The sequence below is a fragment of the Jaculus jaculus genome, chromosome 1, assembly GCF_020740685.1.
Source record: "Jaculus jaculus isolate mJacJac1 chromosome 1, mJacJac1.mat.Y.cur, whole genome shotgun sequence".
In the NCBI taxonomy this organism is placed as follows: Eukaryota; Metazoa; Chordata; class Mammalia; order Rodentia; family Dipodidae; genus Jaculus; species Jaculus jaculus.
In genome coordinates this window covers 281,292,223-281,306,175 of record NC_059102.1, presented here as the reverse complement: position 1 = coordinate 281,306,175, position 13,953 = coordinate 281,292,223, and the positions used below count along the sequence as shown (strand labels likewise).

Below are 13,953 nucleotides of genomic sequence, written 5' to 3'. Positions count from 1 at the left end.
AAATTATTTATGCTCTGAGGAGCAAGTGAATGCACTGCCTAATGTGGAGTGTTTGGAGGAGGCATTGTTAATCAAAGAAAATTAGTAGGAAAGATCTGAGGGAGACTGAATCCAGTCCAGCCTGGAATAGTCTGCTCCAGGTTTGAACGCTCACCCCATCCTTCTGAGTAAGTAAGATGTTAGAAGCACAACTGCCTTTTGAATATAAGTGTGTGAAGGAGCTGTAAGAGGGGTAGGACAGAGATGGCACCCAGAGTCTTTGAGGGAACTGCTCCTTTCTGAGTCAGACAAGGCCCAGGAGCTGGTCAGAGACCAGAATACCAACAACGCATCTAAGTAAGACCATGGCGTTTAAGAAAATTAACTACCTTCTCGTCTTCTACCTCAGTTTCTCACTGCTCATCTGCATAAAGAGTAAGCCTTGCCCATTTTTTTTTTAATTTTCCCACTTTTCCTGGCTTTTTGTATTTCTTGCAGATAGTTTAGAATGTTGCATTTCTATGAAATACATACAGTTCCAAGAAAGGGAGTGTTTTCTGCTGGGATTAGGTTGTGTACAGTGATGTCAGTGGTACTAGTCAACATGCACAATGCTGTGATTTTATGACTCTCAGTAAGTTTTGAGTTCTAGAGTTGTTTTAATCCTTTAGTGATGAGCCTGAGGTGGTCACACAGAAGAGATATTTTGCTGTGTTTGTACTTTTACAAAATAGATTTTTCACTTTATAATTGATATCCTTTAAAAAGAGGTTATCCATCATTATCCTGCATCTTATCCCCATGTATTCTCCCTCTACCTTCATGCTCAGGGAATTCTGTATTGAATAGTTGCTCTCATCATCAAAAGGATAAAGTCAATGCTTCCCAAAGGATCATGGCTTAAAGTGTTAATTTTTTTAAAAATTAGAGAAAAGGACATCTATTTTATGTGCTTCTGTTTTATAAATGAGGACATTATTTTTCACGAATTTCTCTAAATATAAGCAACAACAATGTTAAGATACAATCTTGTTAGATGTATGGCAATGTGGCTATCAGAAGTGACCAAATGACCTCATCTGTATGTTTATGGGTAGTAGCTATTGAACACATTTAAAAGGAAAACAGGGTGAGTGTTTGTCAAAAGGACCATGTGATTTGTGTCTGTTGAATCTGAATATCAATAAGGCAAAGCATGGAGCAGCTGCCATTGAACAAAATGACCTGGCATTCATGCATACTGTTGTGTAAACTGGGTCACTTTCTGTATCTTCAGCACTGAGATTCTTGCTAGTGCCACTTCCAGCTGAACACACACCAGAGCCTGGGAGAAGCTACAAATAGACAGACACTCTCATTATGTGGCTGGAGACAAGTGCAGAAACACCCCATCAGACTTCAAACAAACACCCATTGCAATGCATACACACTCAGAAAAATATTTTTCAGAGACATGTTTGTTAAGGAGTTGTGATTTAAAAAGTTATTCAACCTCCTTGAAACTCACAGTGTGCCCCACATGTAGGAAGTGGGGATGAGAGTGGATGGAGCTATATCCAGATGGGAGGAAAAGAGAAAGAAATGATACACATAAAATGAAAGATAATGTGCTATTAAGAAATATTTTGTAGCTAAGACCTTTGTTACTTAAATGCAATGCATACCATCATTTCTAGAATTAGCTGCAGCATTTTTTTTTTTTTTCAGTACACAAATATGTAATCTTTAGGAGCACCTATCTTTAAAGGGAATCCTAACCCTGAATGGGTAATTACCTATCACCTTTTGCTATTTCTTTCAGTTGATGACTTTAGCTAGCAATGAAACCTAAATAAATGCTTTGTAGTAACTTGACTAATTCATGTTCAAAGCATAAAGTTTCAAAATTTAAATCTGAGCCCCAATGTTGTATGCTGTATAGCAAATTCCTCCAAACTGAAAGCAGTAAACAAGTGTCACCAGCTTTATCACAAGCAGCTGGAACCACTGAGGAGACTCTTGCAAATGGATCTGTTGACATTCCCCCGTGGAAGCGAGGTCGTGGGGGAATGTTGTCAGATGCTCACTGGAGTTCTCAGGCAACCCCTATGCCAACTGCCTGTGATGGCCCACGAGGACTTGTTGCCTCACAGAGAGGTACAGTACAAATAGGGTAGCAGATCAAATGACACTGAGCTTCCATTTAAGCAGCTACAGGGAAGTAATTATCTATGCTGGGGTGAGACTTCTCAATGTTAGCACTGTTTTGGGGTTGCCACGTAAGCGACCCTTCATCCTGCTAAGTAGACCCAGTAAACTCATTGTTTCAACCAAACTGATTTTGGTGGAATCATGCTTAAATCCCTCATCTGTGCCCTGTCTGGGAAGAATAAACCCGTGCTCTTGTCTCTCCAGGGAAAAAGCTTCACAGAGTAGCCATTTTGTTTAATTTTTAAAAAATATTTTATTATTTATTTGAGAGAGAAAGAGGGAGAGAGAGAGAGAGAAAGAGAGAGGGAGGGAGGGAGAGAATGGGCGCTTCAGGGCCTCCAGCCACTGCAAATAAACTCCAGAAGCATGCGCCCCCTTGTGCATCTGGCTTATGTGGGTCCTGGAGACTTGAACTGGGGTCATTAGGCTTCACAGACAAGCACTTTACCGCTAAGCCATCTCTCCAGCCCTGGAGTAGATCTTCGGGGCCAGTAATTTTAACTCCATTTCAAATGTAGTGTTCAAAAGCTATGAGTCAGACAATATATATATTTTTTTTTAGATTCCACTACATTGTATTGCTAGGGATCAATCATAATTAACATATCCCTTTCCTCAAACAAAGCTTATTTAGAAGAAAGAATAATTGATATAGTGTTATGACTGTTATTTCCACCTATATACTATGCAAATGTCCCACTTCCTAATGTGTGGAACACACATTGTGTCTCAAGGCAAGTGAATAACTTTTTAAGTAACAGACATGGCCCTGTGCGCTGCTCATCGTAGGAGTCAGTGCACCTTAGCTGAGAGGACACATGCTGGGGCTAGATGGACAGGTTCAAACAAATATGTCTCAGAAATTTATCATTAATTACCTTTTTTCCTTATGGTACTGGAGATTAAACCTAATGCCTCACATATCCTACACAAGTGCTTTTGTACAGAGCTATATTCTCAGCATTTCTGTATTTTTAAAATGTTGAGTCAGGGTCTCACTAAGTTCCTAGGATAGCCTTGACCTTACTCTGTAGGCTAGGTCTTAAAATTTTCATCCTCACAGTGGTCCTCCTATTTCTGCTTCCCAAGTTCTAGGATTAAAGGAGTACACCACCATGCCTGGCCAGTGATGACTTCTTATGTTAATTTGTTAAATAAATTCAAGATTTTTCATTTTTCACTGTGAGTTTGAGGCCACCCTGAGACTCCATAGTGAATTCCAGGTCAGCCTGAGCTACAGTGAGACCCTACCTCACAAAAGCAATAAATAAATAAATAATAAAAGTAAAATAAAAAAAAAGTCATCACTGGATCACATATATATATAAAACAAATAGATATGTTTATAACATTTGTTGACAGTTTTTGTTTTTAATTTTTTTTTGTTCATTTTTATTTATTTATTTGAGAGTGACAGAGAGAGAGGGAGAGAAAGAGACAGATAGAGACAGATTGGGAATGCCAGGGCTTCCAGTCACTGCAAATGAACTCCAGACGCGTGTGCCCCCTTGTGCATCTGGCTACATGGGTCTTGGGGAATCGAGACTCAAACCGGGGTTCTTAGGCTTCACAGGCAAGCGCTTAACTGCTGAGCCATCTCTCCAGCCCCCTTGTTGACAGTTTTTAATATATATAAATAATGTATTTTATCATAATTCCCTCCATACTCCATTTTCTTTTGGATTTCTCCACCATACCTCTTCCACTAAACCCCTTTCTTCCTTCAACCTCTTCTATTTTGATGTGTTTTTTGCTTCATGTTCAGAAATCATACCTCACTTTTCTGTCAGAGGGATGCTATTTATTTTGTTTTGTCCAGGGCCCTAGAACCTTTATGTATTTCCTGTTAAGGATAAGTACCATAAAGAACATTACAGCAGAATTCAAGACAAGACATCCAATGAGTATTCCCTGACAGGTAGTCATTTTCCTCTCCTAGAGCTTCACTGAATAGGAAAAACAAAAATACTTGTTTCACAATTTGCATCAGTTATTTTAACGTGAAGGATCACATTAATTTTCATAACTAGAGAGGAGCTGCTTTACTTTTGCTTTTGATATATTAAGAGAGAATTTTGTTAGTGTGAATCTCTCCTGTGGCCCATTATTTTGCAGCTGTTTTAAAAACACTTTATAATAAACTTCTCAACTTGATATTAGTCTGATGTGAGAAGTTTTAAGGAAACTACCATATTAAAGCAACCATGAATGAGAAAGTGCTTTGAAACTATATTTTCCATATATTATAACTTTGGAGGTAAGCTGAATATTTTCTTTTTTTTAACTTTTCATTGACAATTTTATACGTGTACCTAATGTATGTTAATCATAATCCCCTTCCATTACTATCTTTTTGTTCCCCTTCTGTTGTAGTTAGTTCTACATGCTGGGATGAACATACAAGCCAGACACAGTTTATGGGAGGAAGGGATTTATTTCAAGCTTACAGAGCCAGGGGAAGTTCCATCAAATGGCAGAAGCTGTCTCCCATTCATAAATCCAAGCGGAGAGACACCACCAAACAGCCAGCAACAGAAGCAAGCACAGCCAGTGCTCAAAACCTCTCTGCATACCTTTAGGCTGGAATTTAGATCTCCTTCCAGGGACGTCCCCCCAACCCAGAAGTCTGCCTGCTAGGGGCTAAGGCTGTAAACTCAATTTTAATAAAACACCTGAGTCTATGGGGGACATACATTCAAACTACTACATCTTGTCTTGCTCACTTCCACTGAATCCCTTCTTTCCAGCTATTCCCTCTTCTATTTTGATGCTATTTATTACCCTTCTTCATCATCCATGAGGAAATGTTGATTAGACCTATGGTATGTAGATCTTGTGCAGATATAAAGTCCCTGTGAGGTATATCGCAAATGCAATGGCCCTTTCATGTCTAGAAGACTGTTTCAAAGCATTCCTTCACATACTCTGGCTCTTACATTCTTTTTTACATCTCCTCTCCCCAGTGTTCCTTGAACCTTGGAGGCATGATAGAGATGTTTTACTTAATAGTAAGCACTCAACCTTTACTTATTCTCAACACTTTGATAAATTTTGAGTCTTTTCAGTACTCACTGCCATCTACAAAAAGAAGCTTGTCTGACCAAAGATGACAGCAGCACTAATCTATATGATTAAGCATAAATATTTAGATGAAAAATTGATGGATACAAAACCAGGTATTTCCTATGTAAAGACCATCTAAATTAATGTAAAATTTTAAAATTATTTACATTTAGAGAAATTTTATTAGATTGTAAACGGAACTTAAAGAGATTAAGAGGGTCTGGGGTAATGGCTCAGTGGTTAAAGGCATTTGCTTACAAAGCTTGACAGCCTAGGTTTGTTTCCCCAGTATCTACATAAAGGCAGATACACAAAGTGGCATATGCATCTGGTGTTAGTTTGCAGTGGCAAAAGGCCTCCTGACATGCCTATTTCCCCTTCTGTAATTCTTCTTTGCGCTTGCAAATTATTGTTTTAAAGTGCTTAAGAGAAGGAAAGAGGGGAGTGCACAGTGAGCTCCTGACTATGAAAAGGAAGGAGTGGGGTAAAGCCCACCTAGTGACTCAGACTAGGGTTTTTTATAGGTTCTGAATGGATGCTGAGCTAACCAGCTCTGATACCAAGTTTCTATGTAAGACATCAGGTTTAATTCTTCCAAGGAACTTGATCCTAGGAAAGAATTCCTTTCTAGGTGGGGACTCAGGTTGCATTGAAGGAAAACCAGATGTTGGGAACTACTCTAGGCAGGGAGATAAAGAGAAGCCAGAGCTTTTTCCTATCAAAGTAAAGACTTCAATGGCAGGTTCAAAGACATTCTTCACTTTTCCTTTTTTTTGGGGGGGGCTACTCTGTTACCCCTAAACTTCCTCAATTCCCATTCTAAAGAAGTAACTGTAACTGCCATTGGAGAATTAAAGTGACTGATCTGCCTTCTTTGAGCTTCTTTGGTCATGGACTGTAGCAATTGGGGTACCTCTTTTGTGGGTCTATCTAAGTGACCCTAAAAGCACATTGGTGTAGTGCAAGATGAAGTCTTGATTAAAGTCGCTGGGGACAAAGAATAAAAATAAAAGGCATCAGGGGGAAGTGGGTACAGAACTAACTGGGGCTCTTTAGTGTTCCCACTCTTCTAGACTTTCAGGCCTTGGAAAATGACCAAAGGTACCCATGTGGAAGGAATTAGATTTGCATAGGGCCATCTGAGTATGGATTGACGGTAAATAAGAGGAGATAAAATTAAAACAGAGCATGAGCACACATCTGTTCAAAAATTAGCAGATTTGCTATTACCAGAAACGATAGACATAATTCTCCTTTACCATGAAGATGGAGAAATCCATTTATGAAGCTGGTCTGAACCTGTTCTTGTAGATCTTGTAAAGCAAATGGGACATTAGTATTATCAAGAATACACACACAAGCTCACCACGGTAAGAGTTGTGTTGCAAGGCGTGGGGTTCGCGGCCCAAGGTGGAGAGTTTCCAGCCACTGACATGGGTCCCTGGGGCAGGAGGGTGTGGTCCGCGGAGCCATGTGGCTCCTGGTGTCTACCTGGGAGAATGCAGGCCAAACAGCCCGAGGTATCCACCCGGAGGTCACCGAGCCTGGGTCTCTCCCTGCTTCTGTCCCAGGAAGTCTCTTGCATGCTTTGTAGTGGAAGTGAGCTAGCTTGTTTTTACGGGGCAGTCTGCCATTTTTCATTTCCAGAGTCTGTTGACTGTCATCTTGTTGTAGATGTGTACATGCGATCATATCTGGTCAGTGGCACCCAGCAAGCATCCTCTACAGAAATAAACCTGGGTTGTTGGGGATATTTCGGAAGTGTGCCAGAATTGATGAACGAAAGAGTAATTTTGTCTCAGTGTGCTGTGTAGTGATGGCCTTCAGCGTCCTCTTCACGCAGTAGCTTGGAAAAAGTGACACTGGAATTTCCATCAGATTTCAATATCAGCAAGGACTTGCCCGCAGAAATGAAGGGAAGGATGGTTAACCATTTATCTCCGAAAACTAGATGAGATAATTTTCCAGATGCTGTCCTCTATTTTTATGTTATTGGACCAGCAATTTGTATAAATAATTAAGACACACCATTTAATACACAGAGTTTAATAGCCTGTAACAATCAATATCAATACTGTTACTCAATATTACATTCTGCAACTGTTCTTCTGTTTTGTGGTATGGTAGCTTAAAGGCACATCTAGAAACAAAACTGGTAACTTACTCAGCTCCTTCATTGGAACTTTGAAATGATACATCTCTACAGAATGGCTAGACTCTTCATTGAGAAAAATTATTTTTCCTGTTGTGGATTTCATTTGTGTTGTTACTTTTGCTTTCCACCTAACCACAGTTTTGATCCTTAACCAGAATACCTTTACTCTTAGGAAATTCTGTAATTTATTTCAGGTGTTTAAAATGTTTAAAACAAGTCAGGCATGGGGGCATATGCCTTTAATTCCAGTGCTTAGGAGGCTGAAGTGGTAGGATCAGCATGAATTCGAGGCCAGCCAAGATCTACAGAATGAATTCCAGGCCATCCTGGGCTTGGAGTGAGACCCCATCTCAATAAGCAAAAAAAAAAAAAGGAAAGTTCAAAATGAGCCTATGCAGCTCATAAGCATTAAGATAAATGAGATGACTTACGAGTAGAACTGGGAATATTTTCAAACATACCATATGAATGAGGCCTCTGGTCAAGTGTGGACACATAATTTGTCTGCCATTCTCTGAAAACAATATTCTTAGAATGAAAAAAAGAAAAATTGAATAATTGTACAATGATGATCCTAAATATTTTTTCTTTCTCATAATGTCTTCTGAATAGAACATTTTTTGTAACTGCAAAAGAAAATACACACACAAAATTTAACCTTGATAATGGCACAGATGTTCTGAGCTGCCATGCGCACATCTAAAGTGACACTGTTTTGTACAATTGCCACTCTTATCATTTGTCCTTTGTAATTAACAAGGAAAATCCCCTGGGCTGTTCCACATAAAGTCTTTAAGACATATTTTATTTTCTGGTATACTTTTCTGTTCAGTGCTTAAGACCAAATATGTAGCTAAAATTTTAAAGTTGAAACACTTAAAATTTAAAGCACTTAAGAGAAGGAAAGAAAAGAGAGCACAGAGAGCTTTTGCCCATGAGAAGGCAGGAGCAGGGGAAAGCAGAGATTAATACAAATTATTTTAATACACATTCAAAGAATGATCCTAGCATGTAACTCATATGTGGTTAGAGAAGAACATCACTATAGTTATGTGAAAAACCTGTAGGAATTTGAATAAAGTTATCACAAATCCTTCCTCATCTACCAAGAATAAAGAACAAATAACATCTGTGAATGAAAAGTCTGCTCTGAACTGTCTAATCTTAATGCTATTACCAAGAAATTGAATCTGCTCAATAGATCAGAGAAGATTGATATTATTCATTAATGAATAACTGCATACTCTAAAATTCAACATTTATAGAAAAATTAAAACTTTGATATTCCTGGTGTAAGCTAATATTCATACAGCAGCATGTTGCAAAAAGTCAACATGATTAATTGAATAAGAAAAGGTATCTTTGCTTCTTCATAAATAAAATACTTATCAGTTTATAGTAATTCTGCTTCATGAAGGTTTTCTGACCTACTAGCTCATTTATTTTTATCATGGACTAATATTTCATTGCATAGCTGTAGCACAGTTTATTTATTCACTTATCTATTTAAGGATGTTCTGTTTTTTTCTTGTTTGGTCAAATAGATATATTCATTGTCCAAGGTGGACATTGTGGCTTAAAACATCAAATTTTGTTTTCTTATATTTCTGAAAAATATAAGTCTAAAACCACTGTGTGTTCGGGCCTTCTGAGATGATTTCAGTATTCCTTGCCTCTTCCTAGCTTCTCATAAGTACTTAGTACTTGATAGTCCTTTGCAAGCAAGTGCCTTTAACTAGTGAACCATCTCCCCAGTCCTGGTGCTTTCTTGTTCACAGCTACATCATTCCAGTCTGACAGTCACCCACTGGGTATATTCGCCCTTTGCCTTTTTTTTCTTGTAAGACCACATGTATTGGGTAAATTTATACCCCAGTGATCTCATCTAGAATTGATGGTGACTGTAGAACTCCTATCTGCAAATAAGCTCACAGTGTAGATCAGTTACTTTCTCCACCTCTTCACACTGCCCACACTGTTTACAAGTTCAACCTTCCACGTTGAATTAAGTGTGAAGAAAATTAATCCTACTTGCATTTGTTCTAAATTCATTTAGATTCTTGTTACTATAGAATGAGACTAGAGTTATATATGAATATGTTTTTGTATTTTCATGGGACAATATCATAATTCTATTTCCTGGATGTATTATCAATAATTTTACCTATTTTTTTCACAAAAATATAATCATGACTTGGAAACTAAACGATTAATATGTCTTTCATTATTTATTCAAAACACTGACTAAAAATTATTTTCTTTCTACCATTTAAAATTAGTGTGGAGCATAGCATAGGAAAAAAGATACAATGGAATAAATGGGAATGACTACTTAGTGGTGCATTGTTTGGCTGGAGACAAAAGCTTATTGGTTCTAAAGGAAAACTGAAGTGAGGCTCATTGTTCTTATCCTCAATAGAGGATACAAAATAAATAACACTTTTCTGTTTATTCATTCACTTCCTTTTAAAAATATGTACTTATTTATTTTAGAGAGATAAAAAGGAGAGAGAGAGAGAGAGAAACAGAGAGACAGAGTGGTTATGGCAGGGCTTCCTGTCACTGCAAATGAACGCCAGACACATGTGCCATGGGTACTAGAGAATAAAACTGGGATCAACAGCTCCTTTAACCACTCAGCCGTCTCTCCAGTCCCAGCAACCACTTCTTAATATACTGTTATACTTGACAAGTGTTTATCAAGGCATTAAATCAATATATTTGACACTGCTTTTGGTTCTGAAAAGTTATAAACACCAAACTTTAATCCATGTTTTATTGGGTAAGGATAGACCAAACCCAAATAAACAAGGGATGCATGTAATTGTGAGTTGGTCGTAAGTGTTAGTAAGAAAAACCAAGGATCAACTGTAGATAAATCGAACCATTAGATTGTCACAAGGAATCATAGATTTTCCACAGAAAGTACAAAAGCCCTGAGGCAGGAGGGTGACTATAGTATTTGAGATACTGCAAATGTCCTGAAAATTTTGAATAGACTGAGTGAAAGAGCATGTGGGTATAAGTGCCACTGTCTTCTTAAAGAAATTCTATATAGTAGTCATTATTAAACCCAATAAGACATGTACAGCAAATGAAAATGTATATACTTAAAACAAATGTAATAGCCAAAGAAGGGTAGGACTCCTTACAATGCACTTTTCCAGATACAAAATGGCCTGGATATTCATGACCTCACAGTGCCCGACACTACCTACACAAGACCATCATAATAGGAGGAAAAGATGATGGCATCAAAATAAAAGAGAAACTGACCGAGAGGGAGAGGGGGCATGATAGAGAGAGAAGTTGCAAAGGAGAAAGTGGGAGGGGGAGGGAGTTACCATGGTTTATTGTCTATATTTATGTAAGTTGTCAAAAAAAAGTCAAAAAAAATAAATGAAATATTTTGACAAAAATAGATATGAGCCGAGTGTGGTGGCACATGCCTTTAATGCCAGCTCTTGGGAGGCAGAGGTAAGAAGATTGCCATGAGTTTGAGGCCAGCCTGAGACTACATAGTGAATTCCTGGTCAGCCTGGACTAGAGTGACATCCTACCTCTAAAAATTAAAAAAAAAAAAATTAAAAAAGATATGAGGTTGTACAAATGAGATGATTTTTAAAAATTTTTCACAGCTTCCATAATTATAGGTAATAAACCATGATAATTTCCTAACCATCTCCACTTTTCCCCTCACAAATCCACCCTTCACCATATTCCCTCTCCTTTTTAATTAGTTTCTCTTTAATTTTGATATCATTATCTTTTCATCCTATTATGAAGGTCTTGGGTAGGTAGTTCTTGGCATGTGAGGTCATGGGTATCCAGGTTGTTTTGTGTCTGAAAGGGTGCATTGTAAGAAGTCCCACCCTTCCTTTGGCTCTTAAATTCTTTCCACCACCTCTTACACAATGGACCCTGAGCCTTGGCAGGTGTGATAGAGATGTCTCAGTGCTGAACACTCCATTGTCCTTTTCAGCACTATGGTGGTTGAAGTATTTCCCTACTTTTTCCTCTAGCAGTTTCAGATGTGATATTAAGGTCTTTGATCCATCTGTACTTGATTCTTGTGCAGGGAGAGAGATAAGGATCTATTTTTATCTAAACATCTATCTATCTATCTATCTATCTATCTATCTATTCTATCTATCTATCTATCTATCTATCTATCTATCTATCTATCTATCTATCTATCTATCTATCTATCATTTTCCAGCACCATTTGTTAAAGAAGCTGTATTTCTCCAATGAATATTTTTAGCACATTTGCAAAGATCAACTGGCTATAGCTGCCTGGATTTATATCTGGGTCCTCTATTATATTACATTGATCTATGTGTCTATTTTTGTGTCAGTGCCATACTGTTTTTGTTACTATGGCTTTGTAATATACCTTAAAATCAGGTATGAGGATACCACCAGCCTTATTTTGTTACTCAGAATTGTTTTGGATATTTGAGGTTTTTGTACTTTCAAATGAATCTTTGGATTGCTTTTTCTAATTCTGTGCAGAATGTCATTGGAATTTTAATGGGGATTACATTAAATTTGTAGAATTTTTTGGTAAGATTGATATTTTTACAATATTGATTCTTCCAATCCAAGAACATGGGCTGTCTTTCTATTTCATAATGTCTTCTGCAATTTCTCTCTTGAGAGCTTTAAAGTTTTCATTGTAGAGATCCTTCACTTCCTTAGTTAGGTTTATTCTAAGGTGCTTTATTTTACTTGAGGCATTTGTGAAAGGAATATTTCCTTGATTTCATCCTCAGCATGTTTGTTATTAGTATATAAGAAGGCTACTGATTTCTGTATGTCAAATTTATATCTTGCTATGTTGCTAAAAGTGTTTATCATCTCAAACAGTTTGCTGGGGGAGTTTATAGTGTCCTTTATGTATAGAATCATATCATCTGCAAATAATCATAATTTGATCTCCTCCTTTCCAATTGTATCCTTTTTATTTGTGTCTCTTACCTTATTGCTATAGCTAATACTTCCAATCCTGTATTAAATAAAAGTGAGGACAGAGAACATCTTTGTCTTGTTCCTTATTTGGAGGAAATGCAAGTTTTCCCCCACTTAATACGTAATGTTGGCTATATGTTTGCCATAAATAGCCTTTATTATGTTGCAGTATATTCCTTCTATTCTAAAAATAGTTTCTTTAGAAATTTTTATCATGAAGGGATGTTGGATTTTTTAAAATGCATCTATTGAGATTATCATGTGATTTTTGTCTTTTAGTCAATTTATAAAGTGTATTACATTTATCAATTTGCATATGTTGAGCTATCTCTGAGCCTCTAGGATAAAACCTACCTCATCGGGGTAAATGATCTTTTTGATGTATTCCTGTATTCTGTTTGCGAGTATTTTGTTGAGAGCATTTGCATCTATTTTGTGAGGGAGATTGGTCTGTAATTTTTGTTTTTTATTCTGTCTTTGTCTAGTTTTGGTGTTAGGGTTATGATTGCTTTGTAAAAGGAGTTTGATAGTATTCCTTTCTTTTCTATTTTATGGAGGCAATGAACAGAAGAATCCTGCCTTTTACTCCAGTCTGCAAGGCTGTATCTTCTAGTTGGGGCATTGAGGCCATTGATGTTAAGACTTATTATTAAAAGGTATACATTTATTCTTGCCATTCTTCTTGCTTTGATGTGCTTCCTGATTTTCCTGTACTCTCTTGTATTAGTGATTATTTGAATATGGTTTATTTTTTCCCATTTCCTCACATATGCTTTTCTTTCTCTTCAGCATGAAGGATCCCTTCAAGTATTTTCTGTAGAGCTGGCTTAATGGTTGTATATTCCTTTAGCCTGTTTTTGTTGTGAAATGTCCTTATTTCTCCATCAATTGTGATGGAAAGCTTTGCTGGATATAGTAATCTTGGTTGACAGTTGTTATCTTTTTAGAACTTGAAATGCATCATTCCAAGCCTCTGGCTTTTAGAGTTTGTGTTGATTAATCTGCTATTACCCTGATAGGCTTGACTTTATATGTGTCCTGATTATTTTTTCTCTTACTGCTTTCAATATATTTTCTTTGGCTTGTGTGCTTAACAGTTTAATTATAATATGATGAGTAGAGATTCTTTTCTGGTTTTGTCTGCTTGGAATTCTACATGCTTCCTCTATCTGTATTGGCATCTCCTTCCCTATTTGGGGAAAATTTTCTCCTATGATTTTATTGAAAATACCTACTATCCCTTTGGAGTAAAATTCTTCTCATTCAATTATATCCTGAATTCTTACATTTGATCTCCTCATACTGTCCTGAATGCCTTGAAATTCCTATTCATACCTTCCCATTAGTTTATTTTTCTCTTTCTTGGACTGTTCTAGAACTGCCACCTTGTCTTGTAGTATAGATATTCTTTCCTCTCTTTGATACATTTTATTGGTGAGACTTTCTGTAGTGTTTTTATGTGACTTACTATATTTTTAATTTCTAGTATTTCTGATGGGTATTTCTTCAGTATTTCTATTTCTTTAATCATGTCTTATACTGATCTCCTTATTTCATTAAGTTGGTTTCCTGTGTTGTTCTTCAGGAATTTGTTT

The 13,953-nt window shown here is 37.0% G+C and overlaps 1 protein-coding gene across 2 annotated transcripts in view; it reads left to right on the top strand.

The window, feature by feature from the left end:
• The first annotated feature begins 251 nt into the window (after window positions 1-251).
• The window catches only part of Crb1 (crumbs cell polarity complex component 1), a 214,155-nt gene continuing 200,453 nt past the window's right edge, over window positions 252-13,953 (top strand). For both annotated transcript variants that reach the window (XM_045141129.1, XM_045141128.1), the window contains exon 1: window positions 252-414. In XM_045141129.1, the coding sequence (XP_044997064.1) occupies window positions 345-414 (70 nt within the window). In that variant the 5' untranslated portion in view covers window positions 252-344. The remainder of the gene's footprint in view (window positions 415-13,953) is intronic.